This window comes from Xiphophorus maculatus, chromosome 4, assembly GCF_002775205.1.
Source record: "Xiphophorus maculatus strain JP 163 A chromosome 4, X_maculatus-5.0-male, whole genome shotgun sequence".
NCBI lineage: Eukaryota > Metazoa > Chordata > Actinopteri > Cyprinodontiformes > Poeciliidae > Xiphophorus > Xiphophorus maculatus.
This window is the reverse complement of record NC_036446.1, coordinates 27,202,398-27,226,349: the sequence shown is the minus strand read 5'-3', so window position 1 is coordinate 27,226,349 and position 23,952 is coordinate 27,202,398. Positions and strand designations below refer to the sequence as shown.

The 23,952-nt window shown below is 39.9% G+C and overlaps 1 protein-coding gene across 3 annotated transcripts in view; it reads left to right on the top strand.

Annotated features, from left to right (window-relative positions):
* The window catches only part of c4h15orf59 (chromosome 4 C15orf59 homolog), a 63,515-nt gene extending 40,196 nt beyond the window's left edge, over positions 1–23,319 (top strand). For 2 of the 3 annotated variants that reach the window (XM_005807104.2, XM_005807103.2), the window contains exon 3: positions 22,007–22,801. In XM_005807104.2, coding sequence (XP_005807161.1) covers positions 22,007–22,801 — 795 coding nt within the window. Of the gene's footprint in view, positions 1–22,006 lie in introns of all 3 variants that reach the window. The other variant, XM_023331747.1, reaches the window with a different exon arrangement.
* Positions 23,320–23,952: the final 633 nt, after the last annotated feature.

The following is a 23,952-nucleotide window of genomic DNA, read 5'->3' as shown; positions in this document are numbered from 1 at the left end:
GCCAAATCTGCTGCCTACAATTGTCAAGAGACGCACACACATTAGAACGCAAATCAGGAGAATTGTTAGGAGGAAAAAATATGCAGCGATATCGCTCCGCAAGGAACGCATATGTATTCTTCGCAGGTCTCAGGCAAGTAATCAATATGTTTTGGAACTTATGAGGGCTCTTTCAGTATGTAATTAAAGGAGCTGATCCGGGAGCATTGACTAATTGTTCCCAGCGACATGGCTGAGGAAATCTATCCAAAATAACAAGAGGGAAGAAAAACAAGCCGTTTCAGCTTTGGAATGCAAAAATCGAGCCAAAACATCTGGATTTTGATGACTAATCCCCCCCACACATAAAGGTTGCATTTGACATAGAAACTGTGCTAAAGTTCAAAACTTCCTCCAAGATGATGAAACCTCGCTTGAAGCAATAGCGGAAGTTAGGTGATGATGTGGACATAAATACAAAAAACACCTGAAAAAAAGTCCATGTTTTTGTCACACAATTTTAAAAAGTAATTATAAGATATTTTAGCACTTCAGTCAAATATGGAGTATAATAATGTGGGTTTTAAATGCATATAAATGTGAAGAAAATGACCGAGAGGCTTTGAAATGCACGTTTCTGCTCCGTTACGGCTCTCGATGTGATTCCAAGGACTGAAGGATGGAAGTTCAATAACATAATATCAATGAAGAGAATCCAGACTCCTGCATTATGAGATGACACGCTAATTATTTCATTGATAACTCTCAACGACGGTCCACTGCCGACTCCCATAATCATCACAAATTCTGCCGTTGTCAATGTAGAGGGAGGTTCTGCTCTGCGGCTCGTCTCGGCATGCCCAGAGCCGCAGAGCCGGACAAGAGACGAAAAGAGCTCAAACGGGGACAAAGAAGGTCATCTCAGGGCTCGTCGTCTCTGCGAAGTCTCTCTCTCTCAAGGGCGGGATGATCGTTCATTTCTCGTCGTCAGATATGGCAGACAGTTAGGAAGATTCAAACATTACGAGGAAAATGTGTTGGCATCTGTCACTCAGATGATTGACTGCCTGGAGGTAGTTCTCCAGTTCACTAGGTTCTGGTTGCTGTTGCACACGATGCAATGCGCGGGCGGGCGGACGCGAGAGCGTCTATAAATAGCCGAGCCGGCGATGTCGCGAGAGAGGCAGGTATATGTGGCTGCCAGATGGTGCCTTGTGGGGAATGTCTCCCGGTGATTTTGTTTGCAAATAGGTCTCTGTAAAGTCACCGGCTCCTCTCCTTAGACTCGCCCGCTGTTATAGGCAGAGTTTAGGAACTGCCATATCTGATAAAGGTGCTGCCGAATCAAAGATGTCCCGCCGCTTGCCAGGGAGAGAGGGAAAGTGACGCACTGTGACAGGTTTTGTCACTCTCTGAGGCGGCCGCTCTGCAGATTGCCACAGATAGAGATGGCAGAACCCTAGAAGCAATGACAAATTGTTTTGAGAGAAAGCGGTATGGGAGTCGGTGATTCCAATATCTGTGGCCTACTTTAGCACAGTGGTGGCGAGGAAGGGGAGCTCACCATTACTCAGGAGCTTAGTTTTCGCTCTCCATCACGATACGTGTGGGTGTTGCGACCCTTTGTGTGCAGGGTCCTATCTGCAGGCAGAAATAACCAAACGCTGGTAAGGAAACACTTTCCAGCCACAATAAAAATAAACCTGCTTCATTAGAAACTCTCCATACAGAGTTTGAAACATGCCTGTAAAATCCTAAAATTACTATGGCTGGCTTTTTGAGTCTAAAGATGTACACTGTGTGCATTGTATTGGGACTTTGCATAACTGTGGAGTGGTAAGAAAACAGCATATGATTTGCAATATGTTTTACAAATGTGAAAAGCTTCAATCACATGGCACTGCAGTTGCAACTAGGCCTGTCGAAATGAGCAATAAATAAGGTCTCAACTAACCTTTTTTTTAAGGACAATTTTGTTTACAAAAACTTTATAATTCGTTTTCTTTGTTGTTGTTTATTTATTTTGGATATTTAAAACTAGTGCAGTGTTTAATGTTCATTAGAATTTAAAGTGTATTGATCTTTGAGAATGTGTTCATTTGTTCAATAATGTGAGCATTATTTTTTGCCATTATGATTATATTACTTGACAAAAGTCTCAAAATAACAATATTATCACAATATTATCATTCATCGCAATCACTTTTGGGACAATTAATTATTCAACAATATTTGTTATTGTGACAGGCCTAGTTGCAATTTCAACCTGCAGATCTGGAGAGCAAAGATATCTTTGCCTATTGTTTTCTGCAAAGTAACTTGAGCTCATTTTGATTAGATAAACATGTGTTATTAGTTTTAAAATAAAAACAGATTCTCACTTGGTTTTAGGTCAGGCCTTTGACTGGGGCCATTCGACCACATGTATACTTTCATCTGAACTATTTCTTCTAGCTGTGGCTGCATGTTAAAGGCTGTTGCCAAAGGTTGTTGACAAGGATCTCGACAGCATTATGTGGGATGTCCCACTGTAAACATGATGTGGTTAGATTGATATGCACTGTTAGCTTTCCACTGGTTTTCAAAAAGGTTAAATTATTTTACAAAATATGACCGGAACATCTTCTTTCACGTTTCTACATGACTCGTGGCAAAACGTTAGCAAGAACTCTAGTGGTTTTCTTCCTACCGCTCAGTTAGAACCAGATTTCTAATTTCAACAAATTCTTGCACCAGAGCTGTGGATTCACTATAACTACTACACTTGCAATAGGCCCCTTAGCTGCTTTTGGTTAATGTTCTCCCTGCTATGTTGTGCCACATTGAGCTGTTTTTGGATGAACGATTAAGCAGTGCTCCATGAGATTATATGGCAAGGGAAACTGATGGACTGCCATCATCATGCCTGATTTTGCGTGTATTAATCTTGATGCTGTTTGGCCACATTTTCTGGTTCATAAGTGCTAACACCGCACCGAATACAAATCACTTGGCTGTGAGAACTCAAACAAACATTGTACCAAAGAACAAACGTAATCTGCAATTTTGTTGTTGTTTTTTTCGATAAAGCAGATGCGGTTTGTTTTTTATTTTTCTATCTCATCTACCTGAAGGGCTCCCATCTTCTCAGATCCATGACAAAGAGAAAGTGACTGATTAAAAACTTTTTTTTCCTTTCCAGAAACATCACAGACTTACAGTACGTAGCCTGTATTATCTTCAAAGAAGCATAATGAGAAAAAGTATCTTTAAAAAATTTAAGAGAGGTTTCGGTAAAGTCGGATTGGATGTTTCTAATGGAAAGAAAACACTGGAGTTTTTTTTGTCTTTTTTAATCTAAAACATATAAACAAAAGTAACTGGTATAGAAGTTGAAAAATGAAGATGCATGTGGGTGAGAAAAGACATAATTTTCATAACTTGATGGATTAGCCTGAAAAATATGTTTTATGCTGTTTACAGTGAAAATATTTTGACAGCCCCTATCATCAAACTCTAATAGCCTACAACATCAGGAAATCCTGTCAGGGATTTGTTGCCATGTTAACACATGGGTACAAAATATTAAGCCAAAGGACGACCAAGTGTCGGCTTTATTAAAAGTATAATTTTTGGCATGAACCGAAAACTAACAACCATAGGGGTTTTTCGTTGTTGTTGTTTTTTCTCTTACTTTTTAATGTTATTGTTGTGTTTTTTATTAATGCAATGAACGCTTGGTCGGTATTTGTTTAGCAGTACTTCAGGCAAAAAAGCTTTAAGGAAAATAAAACGACCTCCCACAGGACTCTAATTGTGTTGAGCTTGTCACCCTCCGTCGTATAGTTCATGAAACATAATGTTTTCAAAAAAAAAGAAGAAAAAAACCCGCTGGCTGGCTGATTGCCGCAGCCCAATGCAAAGCTAAGAAGAAGTAAATTATTCTTGAGGTTTGCCATGGCTCCCGTAAAGCTGCGCGGCGAAGGTTTAAATAAAAACAAATTACATGAAGGAGTTGGTTTTTTTCTTTCGCTCCTCTGACCCACTGTGTTTTCACTCCACTGTGGCAGATTGGGCTATATTTGTTGGGTAATGATATACGAGTTCACACACTATAAAAGAAAATGGAGCACACTCCCATTAAGATAAGCACTGCAGGCATAGAAAACCTAGAAATGCTAGTGGCATATTGATTGCATGCCCTTTATTATTAGTCGAGTTTGCTGGTACTCTCGGCGCTGGACTATTGCTCCAAAGTCACGCACCGCCGGCTGTGAGCTGCAATGAAAACCCACAACAAATTTCAGTTAGTGAAAATAGATGGAAATTCACCGTCAATCTTCTGAAATGTACAGTTTCTTTTTTCTTTTTTTTACAGAAAATAAAAAATTAGCCTGAGATTTGCTCAATATCTTCACGTTGAGAAATTACCATTATTCAGATAACTATACTGACATTAGATTAAGAATTTAATATTAATCCAAATCCTAATTCCTAACCATAAACCACCAGACCTCTTTGGATGGAAAAGAGGTCTGGTTTGTAGTAGGAAACCAAGACGGTTTCCTACTACAAACCATCTTGGTACTCATTCACGGGGAAGTCATTGTGATACTGAAACATTCTTAATCCTTATAATGTTCATTTCTGTTTGTAAGTAGTTGTGATTTATGGAAAATGTGTCAGAACATTTTCATATGGTTGCTCTACTATCAAGCTTGAGAGCTTACACAAAATATAGATGCCATGTCAACATGTATCAATTAGATTAAGAGTTTTTTTTTTCATTGAAATAGTCAAGATACCCCAAGCACTTACAGAATGGTAGTAAAATATTTGTTTTACTTCTAATGGAAAGGAGACCCCATCTGCCATAACTAATAGATCAACCAGCCATGTCTTGATATAACAGCTGTTTGAAGGATTCACCACACCATTCGTTTATGCTGCAGGTTAAGGGAAAGTTGCAAATGCTTCCAGGAAAGGACACATGAAGACTACAAGGAAAATGAAACCTAACTCTAAAAGCAAAAACTATTGGACTTCTAGTCTCTAAATCCATATTTGCTTCTCAGAAACTCCAGCCATTGCTGCATGTTTCTGATTTGTTGCCAACAAATCCGTCAACGTGACTAATAGAAAGGAGAAAAAAAATACAAAATACACAAAATATTATAACATATTAAAGAGCATGAAGCTAAAGCAGTGCATGCAGAGAGGCAAAGCTGAAGGATTTCGTACTTCTCTGGATAAGAAAGGTTTAGGTTCTGTTTTTGATTCCGCAGAGCTTCCATAGCTGCATATGATGAAGCTAATTGTAAAAGTGCAGTTTTTCATTTTGGGGTACAACACTGCCCCCTATTTGTTTTTGTCAATCAATCAATCAAATCAAATTTTATTTGTATAGCACATTTCAGCAGCAAGGCATTTCAAAGTGCTTTACATCATATCAAACACAGAAACACAATGCAATATAGAATCAACAATCAAAACACAGCATTAAGTCAAGTTCCATCAATAAATTTGTAATTGATTACATTTCAAATACAATCCTAAACAGGTGGGTTTTTAGTCTAGATTTAAAAGAAGTCGGTGTTTCAGCTGTTTTACAGTTTTCTGGAAGTTTGTTCCAAATTTGTGGTGCATAGAAGCTGAAAGCTGCTTCTCCTCGTTTGGTTCTGGTTCTGGGGATGCAGAGCAGACCAGAACCAGAAGACCTGAGAGGTTCTGGAAGGTTGATACAATAAAAGCAGATCTTTAATGTATTGTGGTGCTAAGCCGTTCAGTGATTTATAAACTAACAACAGTATTTTAAAGTCTATTCTTTGAGCTACAGGGAGCCAGTGGAGGGACTTTAAAACTGGTGTTATGTGCTCTATCTTCCTGGTTTTGTCAACACTGTCAAACTGATTTTTCACACGCCAACAACAACAATTGCCTAGTTTCCAGCGAGCAATATGGCATCGGTGGGTGTGGTTGAAGACGCTATTGTGTCTGTTTCCATTGTAAAAGCGGCCCATATGAACTAACCCTCAGTTGTAGGACCACAGGATAATGATACGGTACAGTTAGAGTGGAGTGACTTGCGTCACACACCATAGTCCAATGACCGGGGAACAGAAAAACCACACTGCTTGCGAAAGGCACAAGATGTACTAGTGCATCGTGATGGTTGTCACACTGATATGACGCCAAATGAGGTGTTTTGGTGTAACTCCGCTTGCCCAGTGACAGCCCAACAAGCAGTGGAAATGATCTCTTGAATACTATCATTTTAATTGCCACTCATAGCTTGCCGTTGCAGTTTAAATTGTTGCTACCTTGAAGGGTGACCATGTTAGTTTCAAAACCATGAAACTTTCCTAGACTTTTTGATCAAGGAACTAATAAATTTGCCAGTATTGTAAGTGCACGGGACTTCTTTTATACAGCTGACTGCCATGCACAGCAACAAGAAGGGGAGAGAAATAGAGAAAATTTGGTGAATTCAACATTTTCCCTGAAATCCCCCCAAAAAAGGAGTTGAAACCATTGTTACAGCGTGACTGCAAAAAAATTTTTGTTCTTTTAAAGGCTGTCTTTTAAAAATCTTGGCATAGGTTAATTCCAGAAATGCTCCTGCTAACACATAGCGGATAAGATTTTTGTCTTATCCGCTATTTTTGTCTTATTCCCCCTACTGGCTTACACTTTCCAGCCACAGCAACTCGAAACTTAATTAACTTTTTGAGTAACCGATCCGGATGCTGCACTCACTGCCAACACTTACCAACAACAAATGCGTGTGTGTGTGTGTTTGTTTTGCGCGCGGGGGTGAGTCTGTGTGTGGTAAAATTTTAAAGTGCCAGCAGCTGCTGTGACTTACGGACGTCAGACAGTTATGTCAACAACTGAAAACAGTCCAGCAGCTGTCATGGATGATACCTGCATGATTAACAGTGAGCTGCATGGCAGAGTCGTCCTTATTCACACGACCTTACATGGCAGACAGAGAGACTCTGCTTCCCGCCTCAACACTGAGAGGTGATAGATCCGACTGCATTTTCTCGCTGGGAAAAGAGAAAAAAAACAGATGATAGCTGTCAGAGTAGTCTTAGCTAACTTGGCCTTTTTCTCCTCACTTTTGGGTGTGCACAAACCGATTTAGACCCCTGGATATTTTTTGCAATAACGGCGTGCTCTGCGGCATTGCTTAGGCGGCATCGTCTGTCTCCTGCTCTGGGAGACAGGCTGTGATGGGAGCCGTAACATGAACCTGGAAGTAAGGAATCTTAATTACTAAAAGGCAGCAGGTGATAGCTTTTGCATGGTAACTCTTGATATGACTCATTTCCCAGACAAACTATAAATAGAACTCAGTGTTTTGTTTTGTTTTTTCCCTCTCTCTCTCTCTCAGAGAACAGACAAAGCTAAATATTTTCCGAGCAGATTTGCTCGCAGCTTCATCCTTACGCACAATTAAGGAGCGAGGGAGGTCCATGTGGCCGATAATTTGACTGTAAGCGAAGTGCTAATCGGTTCTAAAGTTGAGAAGAGATTTTAATTCAGGCCTGTCTTTTCTTAGACGTGTCTGCGTTGCCAAGAGATACTGTATTTCTGTGAAATAAGGTGGATAAAAGGATGCGGAGAAGTTCCAGATGTTGCAAATGAAACATGGTTGGAGTCAACAATATGAATTTCTTCTCCCACCTCACATCTTGCATTTATCTTACCACTTTTAATTACTTGGTCACAGTAGCTGTGCTTTCGTTGACCACTTCTTCGCTCAATTTGACAATCGGAAAATAAATTTGCTCGATGGAAATGCGACTGTTACAAAAAAAACTGATGATTTTGATGAACAGTTTTGGTGCTAGGACGTGGTAGGTGATGTAAAAACTGCTTAGAACACCTTTAAAATAATATTTTGACACTGCATGTTGTTGCTGCTTTTCTTGTTTGTATGTTTATGTATAGTTACTTTTATTTGAATCTTTAGATATACATAAAGGAATTAGAAAGAGCAAAGATTAGAGTGCTCTAACAGCCACTCTGCTTTAAATCACTTCTTTTAAATCAGGTTCAAACAAAGATTTGGAAAATTAAGATATAAATTATTCACGGAAGATTTTAAGTTTACATTCATAACCAGTATCGGATAAAACGCCAACTAATCTGACTTTTAGGTTTCTAAAGCTGGACAAGCAGGTACAGACAATGGCTGGCTGGATTGCTTTCCTTCTACTTCACAATCATGAACTATTTTGCACTCGTCTACAAAATAAAGTCTCAACAAAGTATCCTGAGGTTTGTGGCTGTAATGTGATAAAATATGAAAATTGGTATGAATAATTTTATGAAGAATTTTGAATGACGACCTATTACAAAGACAGAAAAGTGAACTCAGCTTTTCCTCAACATTCGTTTCAACTCAACATTATTATCAAAATGTGTGTGTACCATAAATTTTTATAATCTAAAAAAAATGAAATAATATGAATATTTTTGGGAGTTTTCTATTTTTACAGCCGTGACACCCAGCCACCATGCAGCCTGAGAACGCTGCTGAGATATTACTGAAGGGTTTTGAGTTTCAGCTCAGGAAAACCTGTGGTAATTGTTAATATGCAGTTGGTTTGTTCATCAAACAACGTGGAAAGATTTATATTTGTTCTAAAAACAATATTCAAAAAAAAAAAAAAGGAAATGCTTTTTAACACATTTTTGGCAATCGTGGTCTTTACTGATCGGTAGACTAGCAAGAATGGCAGAGAGAAAACTGGAAGACGTGGCTCCAAATCGAACCCAGGACAGCTGCGTTTATATACGGTGTGCCAGAAAAAACGTCTGGGTCCCGATCTTTGCCGTGTTGTTCCCAAAGACGTTCTCAATTTACAGCTAGAAATAGTGCTGCTGCTGCTTGTGTAGGTCAATGCCTCTCCGCACTATACTGTAAGTGGCAAATAAATAAGTCAAACCCCAAGATGCAACCAAATCAATTACTGCCGCATAATCAGTCTGTAATGAGATGTGTATATAATTACTTTTTCAGGCAGCATTAACCGTTTGCGAGACTATTCACAATCAGTGAGTCAAACCGGCTCTGACAGCGTGGAAAATGTGTTTATATTGTTCCGTTTTATTTTTGTGTATTAACGTGTTTACACCAATTTACTGCTCTAATAAGAAATATGCAGCACATTGTTGTTGCAACAAATCAAATGAATTGTAATTTAAGTAAGTCCAAATATTTCCTTCCAGCACCAAAAAAACTGGGAGCCTCTCTTGCCAAAAATTGGGATAACCACATGGCTTTGGAACTGCTCTGTAAGTTTTTGGTTTTTTTTATCCCCCTATCCTCCCCTTTCTTCAAGTATAGTCTTCCTGTGTGTCTGCTTATTGGTTTGGCTGGTAGACAAACTGGGAGTCTGAGGTATTAGGACGAGGGATTTACTGCTGGATTGGACTGAGCCGGCTCCCACAGCGATGCTTTCCCCCGTCTCACGGTCACTTTTACCAGAGCAGGTCAACCTGCATTTCCTGTAGAACTCCCATCAACCACACATGCGTACCTCTGACAGACGCTTAAAACAGTCGCTGCAAAAAGAGAAATTAATAAAAGCCTCGCTGAGTCATTAAATGGGTGAGCGCGACCTGAACGCGTACACACGTGTGTCCCCCCCCCCCCCCTCTCGCTCTCTCCTTCCACTTGCATGTGAGCAGCATGACCCGACATTACACAGGCCTAATCCGTCGCTATCTCTGGGAAGCAGACAGACTGAGGAGCCCTGTAGCGTGGCCCTACCATCTTTTTCTGGTCATTACCGGCACTAGGCCTCTCAGCACGGATAGGAGCAATGAAGGAGAACCTCAATAAATGATCAGTGTGCTCTGCCAGCAACAACACATGCTGCATTTGCTGCCTCCCTCTTGCTGTTACCATCTTGCTCCCTCCCTGATTGTACAACCCATAACCTCTCCAGGCTGATAGCATAAACCTCCCAAATATGCCCTGCAGCTGTTAGATGAGTCTGTCCAGTCTAATGACCTAAATTTGGGGAAGGAAGTGGTTGATTTCCCAGGCCTCAAGGAGCAAAGAAGCCCACCTCTTGCAGATAAAAAAAAAACAAACCCTGGGGGATAAATGAAGCCCGTTACATGGTGAAGTTTGTAATGATGTTTTTGATTAGTGAGGTGTCAGGAGGTATTGGCTCTTTGCTCATCATGGCGTTGTTTAGCACTTGAAGGTTTCCAGAAGGATGAGTGGGGCTCTTTTTTTTTATGAGAAAAGATGAAAAAGAACGAAGCACGCGCCTAATGAAGTCTCGAGCTTATAGCTACTCTCATGACAGGATAATTACACCAAATGCTTCCAGTGAACACTTCAAAGGACACTTCATCCGTGTGCCAACACCACAGAATGCATCTCACCAATCAAGATTGCCTGACCTAAATCAGGCCCCCCTCTGGTTTCGTTCTGCTAATGCCGTCCACTCGAATACTCATTGCATCTCTGCAGAGCAGACCGCACTGGAATCCCAAGCACCCTAGATACGTTTACACTCTTAACAGCGAGCACGCAGAGATCAGCCTCGCTCACATTAAAGCAGAAACAAGTTGGCCTCGGACGTTTGTGAAGAGAGTGGAACATGCTGCTGTTGCTCTGTGCAAGCATTGTTTCGCTTGCTTGGCGTGACGCAAATGGAGGTCAAAGACTAACAACACATTTATATATAAGAGATTAAGATTTTTTTTTAAAGTGAGGTTATGTGAAGCTGTCAGCGGCTTCCCTAATGCAAGCTTTGAAAGGCTCAGAGCTCGTTAGATTATTCATACATATGATGCTATGTTAATAGTTATTAACTGTCACAATGTCAGCCCAACATCCACGCTGAAAAAAAAAGAAAGAATGGCACTCCAACTTTAAAAAATGAGTTAATTACTTGCTACGTGTAATAAAGCTACGTTCATCAAACTTAATTTAACTATACTTGTTTCACAACAACTTATCTTAGTATATTTACTTGGATAAACTTCATCTGATAACTTGTAACAAATTATGTGATTTGTTTTAAGTTGGTTCACTTGGATCATTTTTGTAAGTGCAGAGTTGTTAACTCCTGAGTGAAAAAAAATAAAAATTCTGATGTTGCCCATTTATTTATCATGTAGAGATCAGACTTTTTTTTTTAGCTTTACGTCATGTAATAATGCTATTCCCTCATCAAAAACATACCTGCAGTGTTGCTTTGATTCTTCCATGTATGTCTGAGAAATCCTTGAATTTCTCAGACATGAGAAATCCTTAATGGCAGGATGTGAGACCAGCAACCATTAAGCTGGTCTCAGAAAGCCCTGCCTATTTCCACTAAAGCTCCTTCTGGAAGCTGCGTACTCCAGTCGAGCTTCCACCTAACAAAGCTCTGCGCCCCTAAGCTCCCCCCACAAAACTCCTCCAGACTAGCGGCAGCAGCAATTAGCAAACACCTGGTGGAACTGCGAGTCTACTGAGCTCATCATACGAACTTCTTTTCAGTCCACTCTTAAGAACGGTTGTTAATGGCATTGTTGTGATGGAGTGACTGAGGCGGAATGTCGGTAAGAGCTGGATCTTTTTAAAAAGACAGAGTCACAATTTTAAGTCGCAATTCTTTAAGTCCATCCATCCATTTTCTAACCTTTGTCTCTAGTGGGGTCGGGAGCGGTGCTGGTGCCCATCTCCAGCGAACGTTTCGGGCGAGAGGCGGGGTTCACCCTGGACAGGTTGCCAGACTATCGCAGAATTCTTTAAGTCATGTTTGTTATATACAGCAATTTTATAGCACATTGTTCCTAGAAAATACATAGTACAACCACTTTAAAGAATAAAATTAAAATAGGCGAGAGAAAAATAAGTATTGGTCAATGATAGTTTGTCATGGAACAAGATAAACAGGCTGCATACTCCGTGTTTTGTGGTTTGCTTTTTTTTTTTTTTTAAATCTCCTGGAAAAGAGTTCTTTGTGTTTTCCACATTTCCTGTCTGCCTTCTCAAATCACCAGAGGGTCGCAGCAGATGGCTGCTCATACTGAACTTGGTTGCTGCTGGAGGTTTATTCCCGCTAAAAGTTGTTCCTTTCCACTGTCACCATATCCTTGCTCAGTATGAAAGTGTTGTTGAGTTGAGTTACATGATACTGCTTTCTGCTTAATAAAACATTAAGCTTCATATTTCTGAGCTTTTCGTAGCTGTGTGATGCTGAGTATTTAAAATCCCAAACCACTGTTTCATCCAGTGCTAAATAAGACATCTAAAAAAAAAGAAAAAAAAAACTTGCACATGCCTGGGGGATTCCTTGGATGATTTTCCTTGGTAATGCAGTAAATATGTTCCTTCAGAGTTAGTCTGGGATGATAAATTAGCTTCAGGGGGTAAGATAAACCATATCAAAACAATGCAAGTGGCTGGAATCCATTCATATTCTTGTCTTGGGGGGATTTAAATTGAGAGAAAATAAGAATAAGGTGGTGAGGGAGTGCAAAACTGCATGCGCTAACTGCATTAAAACAATATTTGTGACTGATTTACTCATGAAGCCAGCATGCAAGGCCATTTTGATAATTGCTGAGACCTCCAGACTGGCATTAAGCGCTTTCAGCACTGGAAAGGCTGCACAGGGGTAAGATGGAAATCTACTGCAGCATGTTGAGAAAGAAACAAGGCTTGTTTTGATTTATTTGAAGAGCTCAAATGAACATTTCAATTTTTTCCCCGTGAACAAAAGCAAAGCCTTGCAGGATGGGGCATAATAACCAAACAAGCGCTGCAAACTCCTCTGAAAAATGACTCCTGCAAGAATGGGTGGCAAAGTAACAGATGGAGAGAAACCGTTTGAATATAGAGTAATGAAGCGCTCCAGCGAAAATTCCCTCACACGTCGTGCATTTCAAACGAGCCCAGCGAGGGCGTTCTATCCGAGTTCTCTTGGTAAATTGCACCTGATTTATTTTTTACATATGTACAAACCACATCGTCACAGATTTCAAAGCAGTTTTTATTTGCTGGTAAATACTAGAATATAAATGTGGAAACATGATAGGCTTTCCACAGACATCATTAGAGCCATGATAAATATGCACTTTTATGTAAGACTTGTAAAAGATGGCAATCTCCATCTGTTTACTCGGCAGCAAACAAAAATCTGCTCATATAGAATGCCACTAATGCCCATCAAGTTATTCCCCTTAAACATCTGTTTAAAGATCTCGGTGATTAGAGAGTGTGTTATATATTTCTTCTCAGCAGATGCCGTTTAACACCTAAATTTTCACATTCAGTGATTTTGACCTCTGCCTGTATTCCTGTGTTAATGTTTTGGTCCAATTTCAATTAGTGATACACATAGGGGATCTAGGGGAGAAAAAGCATCCTTATGTTAAGTCTTTAAAGTTTATTTTTAATGGCACCAACAGTTATTCATCCAGCCCATTTTATTCCTGTATAATCTTGTTTAGGGGTGCTAGAGCAAATCCCAGCAGTCAATGATTCGGGGTCAATTCTTAGAGTAGTCAGTATGTATAGTTCTATATGACACACTTGAGTAAAAGTATGACAATGTCATATTTATCTTGGCATTAATTTAATAGTTAGAAATAAAAATGTATAACATGTTTTAAGTAATTTTTTTGATAATAAAAGCTACTCCTTGTGCTGCTGGAATATAAAATACATTACATATATTTACCATTTTGATTCTGATGCACATTTAGCTCTTGGACACCTAATAAAAAAAGAAGGTAGTTTTCATGTAAATATAGTTTTGAGTTGAATATTTTTTTCCAATACAGCTTTCTGTAATGGTAAGTTAACGAGCTGATATTAGCCAACTACCTAGTTGGGCTAAGCAGGAATCGCAGCCAGCTGTTTTACAGACATGTCGCTACTAGCTAACCAACTAAACAAGTGTTAGCTTAATAAAAGTGGCTCCCCATTAGCTCCCTCATGATGGCTGTCAGTTTTTCATCCATATTTCCAAACAACCTGATATATGTTCCATATAAGTTATGAAAAAGTGTAGAAGTCATCTTTCAGCCAGGTGACAAAGACTTTACCATTTTGATTCTGATACACATTTAAATATTTGACTAATAGAAAGGAAGGTAGTTTTCACGTGAGCATTGTTTTCAGTTGAATATCTTTTCCAACATTGCTTTTTAAAGAGTAAAAATGGTAAATTAACAAGCTGATATTAACTAACTAGCTAGTTGGGTTATGCAGAGTCCAGAGTCAACTGTTTTGCAAATGTGTGACCAATAGCTAACCAAGTAAACCAGTGTTAGCTTAAGTTTAAGTTATAAAAATAATTCCAACTGGACAGTGTTTGACACTCTTGACTTACAGTTAAAATGTGTTCTTTGTGGTCCTTTTTGTGTGGCATCTGCATTTTCTTTATGAGTTTTCTACGGGGTAATCAGTTCCCACATGCAGACAGACAAAAAGTTTATTTTAGGTAATTTAACAACTAGGTTACAAGAGGTTATAAGAGTTTTTTCTCCAGATGACAAAGAGTGTCATCTCACTTATATGAACTATATTGTAGGTTGTTTGGAAATATTTTTGGAAAACATATTGTGAGGTAAGAAAATGAGAGCCATTTTTATTAAAACATATGGTCTTAAAAGTACAGCGTGAAGTTACACTAATTCTGTCGGGTCTTATGTGTTTATCGGACTAAAAGAACCGATATTGCTTTGGGCGGACCCTGGAGAAAGAACTACTCTGACTACCTAGTCGTTGCAAAGAAAAAGATTAAATAAATACCTTCAGATTTTATAGCTTTTATGCACACTAATGTCTGTTTTTATATCTTGTTTTAAATATTAGTTAAAACGTTTTTTTTTTCAAAGCCGATATACTGCCAAGGCCTAAATAACCGTCAGTGGGGGTGATTTTATTTCCTAAATCACACCTCTGCCAAAGAGGAGCCTCTTCAAGAGCTTTTACATGACTGACCATGGCCCTGTGTTAGATTATCGTGGACTGTCATTGCCATCACTCCAACTTTCTGTCACAGACAAGGCTCAAAGAGCTCTCTTTCACTCTGACCCTCAATTACCCAGCCCAATCATCTCTGACAGGTGTTGAGGTACAGTAATAAACCCCCGTCTGATGGCGCCGAGGCAACCTCTCCTTTAAAGCACCTCTGAGAGCTGTGAAATGACTAAGCTCCGAGTTGATCAGGTGCTGTGAACACAGTTGACTCATCGCTGCTGGTTGATAGTGTGCAGTGAAACAGAAAAAAAGAAATTACAATAACACTTAAAATTACCGCAACACTCACTCGTTTGGTTGAAATTTATAGAAAAGCCCGTATGGGAGAGACGTTTACTGTGATGCACAGAGAGATGCTCTGAAATTAGACCAATTAAACACCTACGTTTGAAAAAAAAATTTTTTCTAAAATTTATATGATCAGAGTACGCACACGAAAATGACTGACACTGTTACAATCGCACTCTTCAAACCAAACAGTGATGAAAACAGCCATCGGCAGAGTCTTTGAGAGAAAATTAAAGACTGAAGTTACAGTCAAATCTGCAGCACTTACAGAACATCAACTCTCATACAATCCATTACAGCTCAACTGTGTCGAAAATAGTCTTTTCAGTCACTAAAATAGGCCATCGCTGTGTCATAAACTGCAAAGAGTGTGAGAGCCATAAAAAGAAGCAGAGATTCACAGGCTGCTTTTTCCTTACTCTAAACTGCCTGTTCATATTTTTTACTTTTTTAGGATCATCATGGAAGAAGTAGTCCAGTGAACCTGTCCAGTAGTAAAAATAAAAGAGGTACAACATGTACCGGCATGATGTTATTCACCCATCTGAATGCATCAGAATATCATCCAAATTATTCCAGTAAATCAGTTCAAAAACTGAAAACTTATCGTATCTATTTTTGTGGCACGCAGGGATACATTTCAGGAATCCATTTCAGTTCATTCTTTATTAAAGGTCACATCTAATAAAATCCCCAAATTCTGTTTCTCAGCAAATTACAATTTCACAAGGTGAAAGTAATATAGACCTTTTTTCAAAAAAAAGAAGAAAGAAATGTAGTATCATGGCCGTCACGATCGCGGAGAAAACAACCGACGTTACAGCTACTGAGGAGATGATCACCGACGCGTTCCGCATGCTGGGTAAGCCGCAAAAGGTCACTGATAAAGAAGCTGGCTGCTTAGAGTGCTGTATCCATATTGTATTGAAGGAAAGTTTAGTAGAAAGTGAAAGTGGGGTAGAAAAAAAGGCAAATGCAGAAAGAATACCTGGATCCTTGAGAAGCAAAATAGTGACATTCCTTGAGTCAAGACAACATCAATCATTTCCTGGACTAAGGAGAAAAAGGACTGGATTGTTGCTGAGGGATCCAAAGCTGTTTTCTATAGATGAAAAAAAAAAGGTTTCATTTGGAAATCAATAACCTTGAGTGAGGAGTAAGAGCGGAAAGCCCCAGAATTCACGTTGCTTGAGGTTCAAGTGTAAAGTTTTGGCTCCTGTACAAACTCCCAAAGGTACTGATGCCTGGTATGATAACCATGCTATCAATGTGCTTGTCAAGAGGAATATGAACGACACCAGAGCCAACAATGTAGATGAGCTGAATGGCACAGTTAAAGTAACATGAGCTTCCTTGATATCTCAGCAGAGCCACAGGCAGACCACCTTCATGTTAGGCTGCACTGGTGCAAAAAGAAACTAAATGTACTATACACTAATATGGACAGCCTCTGTATTCTGTATTTTTAGCAATCTCACATAATATTCTAAGGAAACTGGATATTGTGTTGTTAGCTGTAATTCAAAATGATCAACATTTACCTAAATAAACATCTAAAATACACCAATTCATTTAATTAATTTATTAGGGGGGGTTTTTTTGTTGGATTGCTGAAAGAATTCATATATCTAATTTATTTTGATGCACCTGTACATCGGTAGTTATTTTCGGTCATGAAAAAACATTTTCATTTGTAGCAGCACTTGGGCATAGTCAGCGTTTGTTTTATTTCTCTTACAGGGACTATTGTGAGCAACGAGTTCATGATGGGCTCAGTTATTTAAATTAAAATAATTCAATAAAACTAAAAAAAATTTATTTATTTTCAAGGGAAATTAAATGCTGCCGTCACTCATATCGTCAAAGTATCTCCAGAGTAGTTGTGGATGGTGTTGCTGTGAGCAGTCAGACTTGCAGTGAATCTGAAGAAGCGTCTGTTGCTGTTTGACAAGCTAGCAGCTTGATTTCCAGGCTCCAGAGACAATATTTCACAGTAACGGCGTCATTAATGAAGCACAGCTAATCTGTTTCATTTGCCTTTGACGCCCCTCTTTAGATCTTTGTTTGGCCATGCATCCACGAAGCCTCCTTTTCAAATCCTCTGAGATTTGGGGTCATAGTTCAGACGTTATTTAAGCTTTTCCGGTGCTAATCGGCTGCTCCCGATAGTTAAAACAATACCTTGTCGCTACGGTTGCGCATTGCAAGTGTCCAAAATACCAAAAGCACAGGCAACAATCATTCTGTTGCCCAAAAGCTCTCAAGTCATTCCAGTTTGTTCTCCACTTTCATCACAACTTATTGAAGAAGGAAAGTGCAGAGCTTTCTGTTGCTGCTGCATAAACCATCCAGAGTCTCAGCAGACCCTTTAAGTCAAGACAGTTACAACACTTAATGAACCTGCAACATGCCGCAGTAACTACGATGCAACCTCCAACTTCCAAGTTTAATGATGTTTTGAAATGCACCTGATAATTTTTAAATCCGCTGATTAATAGTTGTCTAAAGAAGTAAACAAAGCGTTTTAAGTCTCTCTCTCTCTCTCCCAGCCTGGAGAGGCATTTTACATTAACGGCTCCAATGAGTTAAAGTCTGCAAATCACAGAGCAAACAGGGTTGAGTAATTCAGGGATTAGAGGATTCATACAGCCCAATTCCCTCAGACAGTCTGCCAGCAGACGCGCACCGTCCAGGTACTCACGAGGTGTACGATGATGTAGCTGGCGGATCTGAAAAAAAAAAAAAAAAAAAGAAAGAAAGACTCATTGACAGACGAACCAAAGCCAGGCAGGAGGTGGCGTACAGCTGGATTCAAAATATAGATGGTTTCACTTGACGGCATGAAATGTCTCTGAGATTCAGCAATTTTCTGGAGTTATAGAGCCTTTCAGGTTTTCCATATTTTGATTTCTTAAGATTCAAACATAATTTTCTTCCATCTGCTACTGAGGAGGGGGGGGAGGGGGGGGATCAATCCTGCAGAGTATAAAAAAAGGTGTTGGGATCATTTAATAAACTGGACTCTAAAGCACACAAAAGTCCATGCTTCTACAACAGCAACTAATTTATTCAACATTATTATAAAGTGCTCACACATCCAAATCTCTCTGTCATCAAATGCAATAAAAAACTGTTTAAATCTTTTTTTTTTTAAATCATCATTATCAATGTTCTGTTTATTGAGGGTGTATGAAGAAAATGAAATGTATGCAAAAAAAAATAACTAGTCTCTGAAACTGGGTGGTAATGCTCAGAATTTAATTAAAAGTTGTGGATGGACTATTTTCTTGGTTTAAATACAGGGATGAGATTTAAATTTGTGCTGCAATCACACTTATTTTGCAGTCATTAGAGCCCGAGAGAAGCAAACACTGCAAATAATTATAATTCTCAGGATGAAATTACAGTTTCTCCTCTTCTCATCTTCATGTATGTCGCTAATCCACGTGACCTCTTTTTTCTCTTTCTTTTGCAGAACTAAACAAAAGTTCAAAACAGCGCTTAATTGCTGGATAGTTTGGGGGAAAATGCATCGTTTACGAGCTACGTGTGCCGTGAGTGTTTTCGTTTCACAATCCGCTGTTGAAAGCCGAATGTGCTGATTGAGGGAGCTAAAATGTCAAGTACAGAGGGCTTGGATTTTAGGTGTTGTCAAGCAAAGCAGCGCAATTTCAACTGAAGGGCATTCTATTCATCAAACACTCAACACCGCGGCTCCTGATCACAGAAGCATTCAGGTCAATTTAGAGGGAATAATAAATAAAATGTCTACTAGTGATATGTTTTCATGCAGCGGTTGGATATTTCTGTTCATTTTGGCGCACAGTAGAGAAAAAAACAAACATTAAGCATGAAATTTAGAGTGTGTTTATGAATTAAAAAAAACAAAGCAGCTTTAACCAATCAGACAACGGGCTTCTTTCCGCCTCTTTCCGCCTGCTATTTCGTGAGTCGTGGCACGTTGTCAGTGTTACGAGCTCATTCCAGAGGATATTTAATTTTGTGCGGATGCGACATGGAGCAATTTAAAACACCTGTCCACAGGAGGCCGTGCTGAAAAACACGACCCATTTCAAACACATTAACAAACAAATTTAGGTTTCACGGATAAAAAAAAAAGTCTTGGAAAAGCAAACAGATCTATTAGCAGCTGTGAATAAACCTTGGCTTTTGCTGAACTTGGCAGTGGAGATTTTGGGGCGGTTGTGCGTTTGCACATCAGTAGGATGTCAAGCACAGAAAGCCTCTGGAAACGTCATGTTATGCCGTACAACAAAAATTCCACTAAGATTAAGTCTAACGCAAGCTCACAGCCATTTCTTTTAGAATAATCCTGTTCTACTGTTTCTGCACATTATGTATGAGAAAAATGTTGTTTTGTGTGCAAATGAGTAACTGTGAGCCATCTGAATAATGTAAGACTGGGGCAAAATAAAGCCGTGAAAGAAAACACTAACTGGTACCAAAGGAGCATATGCTATGTTTAAGTTCTGCTAGGCTTTTTGACTATCTTTGCTTAGTGTTCCTGTGGTTCCAGATGTTTTTGAAAGTTTGTTTTGATACTGTTTGTTGGCTCTCAGTTTACTAATTATGCAGACAGCTGCAGGAGCTAACATGAATGTAAGTTGTTGTGAAGGTGGGAGAGGAACAGACACAAAAAGAAAGAACTACATTTAGGGATGCTATGGATCAAAATTCTCAGCCGGGGAAAGCTGTTGAAGATGAGGCTGGGAGTAGCTGTGTTTCCGTTAACCATAGCATTGTGCAAATTGAAATTCCGAAAATAAATTTCCTTAATGGGAAAATGGCAATTTAGAAGAAAAATTAACGCTTTTTTGATTAAACACTTTAGTGTTACGGTGAGGTGACGTTTTAGCCGTATCAAAATAGATGTATTTGGCAAAACCTCAACTGGAGCACTTTTTTTCACATCACGAGTCATGTGATCAACATCCGGATGTTACTGCTGGTGGAAAAGACGAAGAAGACAACAGCGTAGGAGGATGGTGGTTTGCTTTAGTTTTTTTCAGACAACATGCCACTAGCTCCACCAGAGCTCTCACAGCACTGCTCAGTTCATGAAAAGTTTGAACGTGTTGAATCCAGAAATATTCTGTGAAATCGCAACAACAATCTCCCCAAAACGGCGCATTCGTAGCCGCTCCCAAGTATGAGGAACCGGTCGCTCCAACCCCTGAATGAGACGCCGTCTCCTCTGATTACTCATACACCAGCATCATGTCTGTCTTATGTCTTAAGTCTCTTGTCCTTTTAGCTTTGTTTTCACAAATAGATTAATGCATCTAAAATCTTTTTTTTATTTTTCCATCCGGTGAAGTCATTCTTTTGTTTGCTTCGATGTATAACGAACTGTTGAAGATCGATGCAGAACATTCCAGTGCAGATCCGATTAGTCGGTGTTTAGATTAGTCTTTTCTAAATTCTAATGTGGTGTCAAAAAGCATAGAGTTCTTTTTTCTTGTTAAGAGTTTTTTTGCACATATTAAGCAATCTTTGTTTTGTGCAACATTATTCAGTTCAACTTTGATCAGTGCAAGTCAGGAATGCCTGACTGCAGGTCCTCAAGAGTTGGTGTCCTGCATCTCTTAGGCATGCCTCTACTCCAACACAGCTGTAACAATGGAGGAATTTCCTTAGCATGTCATCAAGCTTATGCGGAGTGTAATGACATTTTATTAATTTTTTTTTTAAATTTATGCGTGTTTAGCTTGGGAAACAAACATGCTGGATACTGGGTTAGGTAAGACACCTTGGATCTGGCTGTTTTAGATTCAGAAGGAGAGATGATCAAATGAAACAACCCTTCAGTTTTGTGCCATGGGTGGCCCTGAAACACTTACAAACACACATCGTTAGCGGCTAATGGTTAGCGAGACACAGGACCCTCACAGCGCTCACAAATTAATCATATGTTGTCAGTGCCTCCATTTTGGTTTGTTTTTTTTTTCTACCTAGTGCCCTAAATGTTGCTACATAGCCAATTTAACAGCAGGAGTTGCTTTTTTTAAATAGTTATGTGTCAGCTAGCTCTAAGACATATTTATTAGATAAATCCATCTCCATCATCTCATCAGAGGAACAGAAAAGCCTTTTTGTTTTCATTTTTCTGACTTTAATACACCGTCGTTAGCTTATAAATCACTGAATGACTTAGCACAACATTAAGGATCTGTTGTCGTATCAACCTTCCAGACCAGTCAGGTCTAGTGGTTCTGGTTCTGCGTCCCAAGAACCAGAACCAAACACGTAGAAGCAGCATTCAGTTTTTACGCTCAACAAATCTGGAGCAACCTTCCAGAAAACTGCGAAACTGCTGAAACTTTAAATCCTTGAAATCAAGCCTAAAAGTCCATTTGCTTAGAGTTACCTTTGATTAAAAACAGCTGGAACATTGCTTGATATATTTGATGCGTGTTTGATGATTGTTTTTGATGATTTTGATGATGAGCTACATTAGACAAAATCACATGCTGACAGCAACTGGATAGACAGAGTTTGACTCACTTTGATGAGAAATACAGCAGACTTTTAATCTCTGAATCAGATCTTGGAGCACGTTTAGATATTAGAGTCTGAACAGCTGTGCTTAAAGATTTTACCTTTCCCCAACATTTACTTTCAGCATTAAATTTGCTTAGAGTAAACACGTCAGAGAGCTTATTCTCCACGTCGTTGGCTTCTCTGAAACATCTCAATGGTTCTTTTGTTGTGTCCTCCTTCCTGCTCCAGGTGGTGGGTCAAATCGACAAATTAACGTCTGACTTCGACTTTGACCAGGAGCCGGATGATTGGACGGTGGCCACAGCCAGCAGCACATCCAGCAGTGAGCGGGGTTTGGGAGAAGCCTTCAGGCTGGACTTTCTCAACGCAGATGTGCTCTCCGACAGCTGGGAGTTCTGCAGTTACCTGGAGGCCGCCGGCGCAGCCGCCCGCAGATCCAGCGACCTACGACAGGACCTGGGTCAAGGAACTATCCCGACCCAGACCCTGCCCCCCACCACTGCCTCGGTCTACTCCCAGATGAATGGCGGGCTTCCGATCCCCAATGGGCCACGCATCATTACTCCGGACTCCTCCAGCGAGGAGGCCAGCAGCTCCACGCACAGCCAAAAGACCTCGCGCACCTCTGGCACGCGGGAGAGAGTCCGCTTCAGCGACAAGATTCTTTACCACGCGTTGTGCTGCGACGACGACGAAGAGGAGGAGCAGGAGGAGCTGCGGGAGGACAAGAGCGGCTGTGCCACGCCAGACAGCGACACAGAGCCGGGTCTCCTGGGCAGCTCAGTCGGTCCCAAGCGTTCTTCCTCTGAGCACTCGCTCCTATATAACTGTCTGGACCCTTCCTATGGCTCCTCGCCGGTGACGGCGATGACGGGAGCCCACACGCTACCCAGGAAAGGTCTCTTAAATCCCGGCTGCCGCAAAAAACTGTTAAGAAATAGCAGCACACAAACTGTCTCTGACAAGAGCACTCAAACTGTACTGCCCTATATTCCAACCAAACAGAAAGCAAAGGACCACTGAGGAAGCAGGCGAATCTCATGAAGAGAACTGTGCATTATTTAATATTAAATACATAGCTCATAGATTAATACACAAATAAATAAATTACTAAATAAATAAATGATATATGGGAAATCACTTGACTACCCAAACTCATTCTGTGGCTCAGGGAACACACAAAAGGAAATCATATAAAATACAACGTAAAGTCCAAAGAAGTCTATCCATACTCAGGTTAAAACTACAATGAAGGGACCTACAGTGGGTGAAATTATTATATTTTATCTATTGCTGAATTTTGTTTCTAATTTAGTGAAATACTAATTTGATCCTGAAGCAAAACGTGACTTAATGCTTGGTGGTGATTCGTAAGTAGCACTCCGTAGTTGGTGACTAGATTCACAGACATTTCAGGAGGGTTTTTTTGTTTACGCCACTTAAAATAAAAGTGCTGAGACTTTTATTTTGACAACTCGAAGTGTCTGCTCCTTCAAAAGTCCACATTGTCATTTCTAAAGGGATTATGATCTAAACCAGGGGTGGGCAATCCTGGTCCTCGAGGGCCGGTGTCCTGCAACTCTTAGATGTCTCCCTGGTCCAGCACACTTGAATTCAACAGCTGAATCACCTCCCACGTGCAGTCAGGTTTTCCAGAGTCCTGCTAATGACCTCATTTGACTCAGGTGTGTTGAAGTAGAGATGCATCTAAGAGTTGCAGGAGACCGGCCCTCCAGGCCTGGAATTGCCCACCCCTGATCTAAACCCTGGTTGGTTTAGTTCTCTGTAGAACTTTAATGTGTTGCTTCTCGTGCTGCAATCAATTTACCTGGGAAGTGGGAACTCTGAGCTGGGTTTGAAGTCACACCCAAAGTAGCAGCGCTCTGGTTGAGAAGTCGGAATTTCAACATGGGCACAAACATTGCTTGCAATAGGTCTTGTAAACGTTATTTGCTTTAATTTCCATAAGCAAACATCACTTTTAGTTTTTCAGGTTAGAGTTACAGGCGTTACATGTAACATTGGTTTTAGACACACTTTTGCATGTGTGTCTTGTAAAATAAACATGTTTTCACTCCAACTTCCAACTCCAGTTGATGTGAGCAACGGCCATATTGAAACACGAAGTCCGCCTCAAGTCATAACTGAGGATAGTCAAAATTGCTCCTATGTTT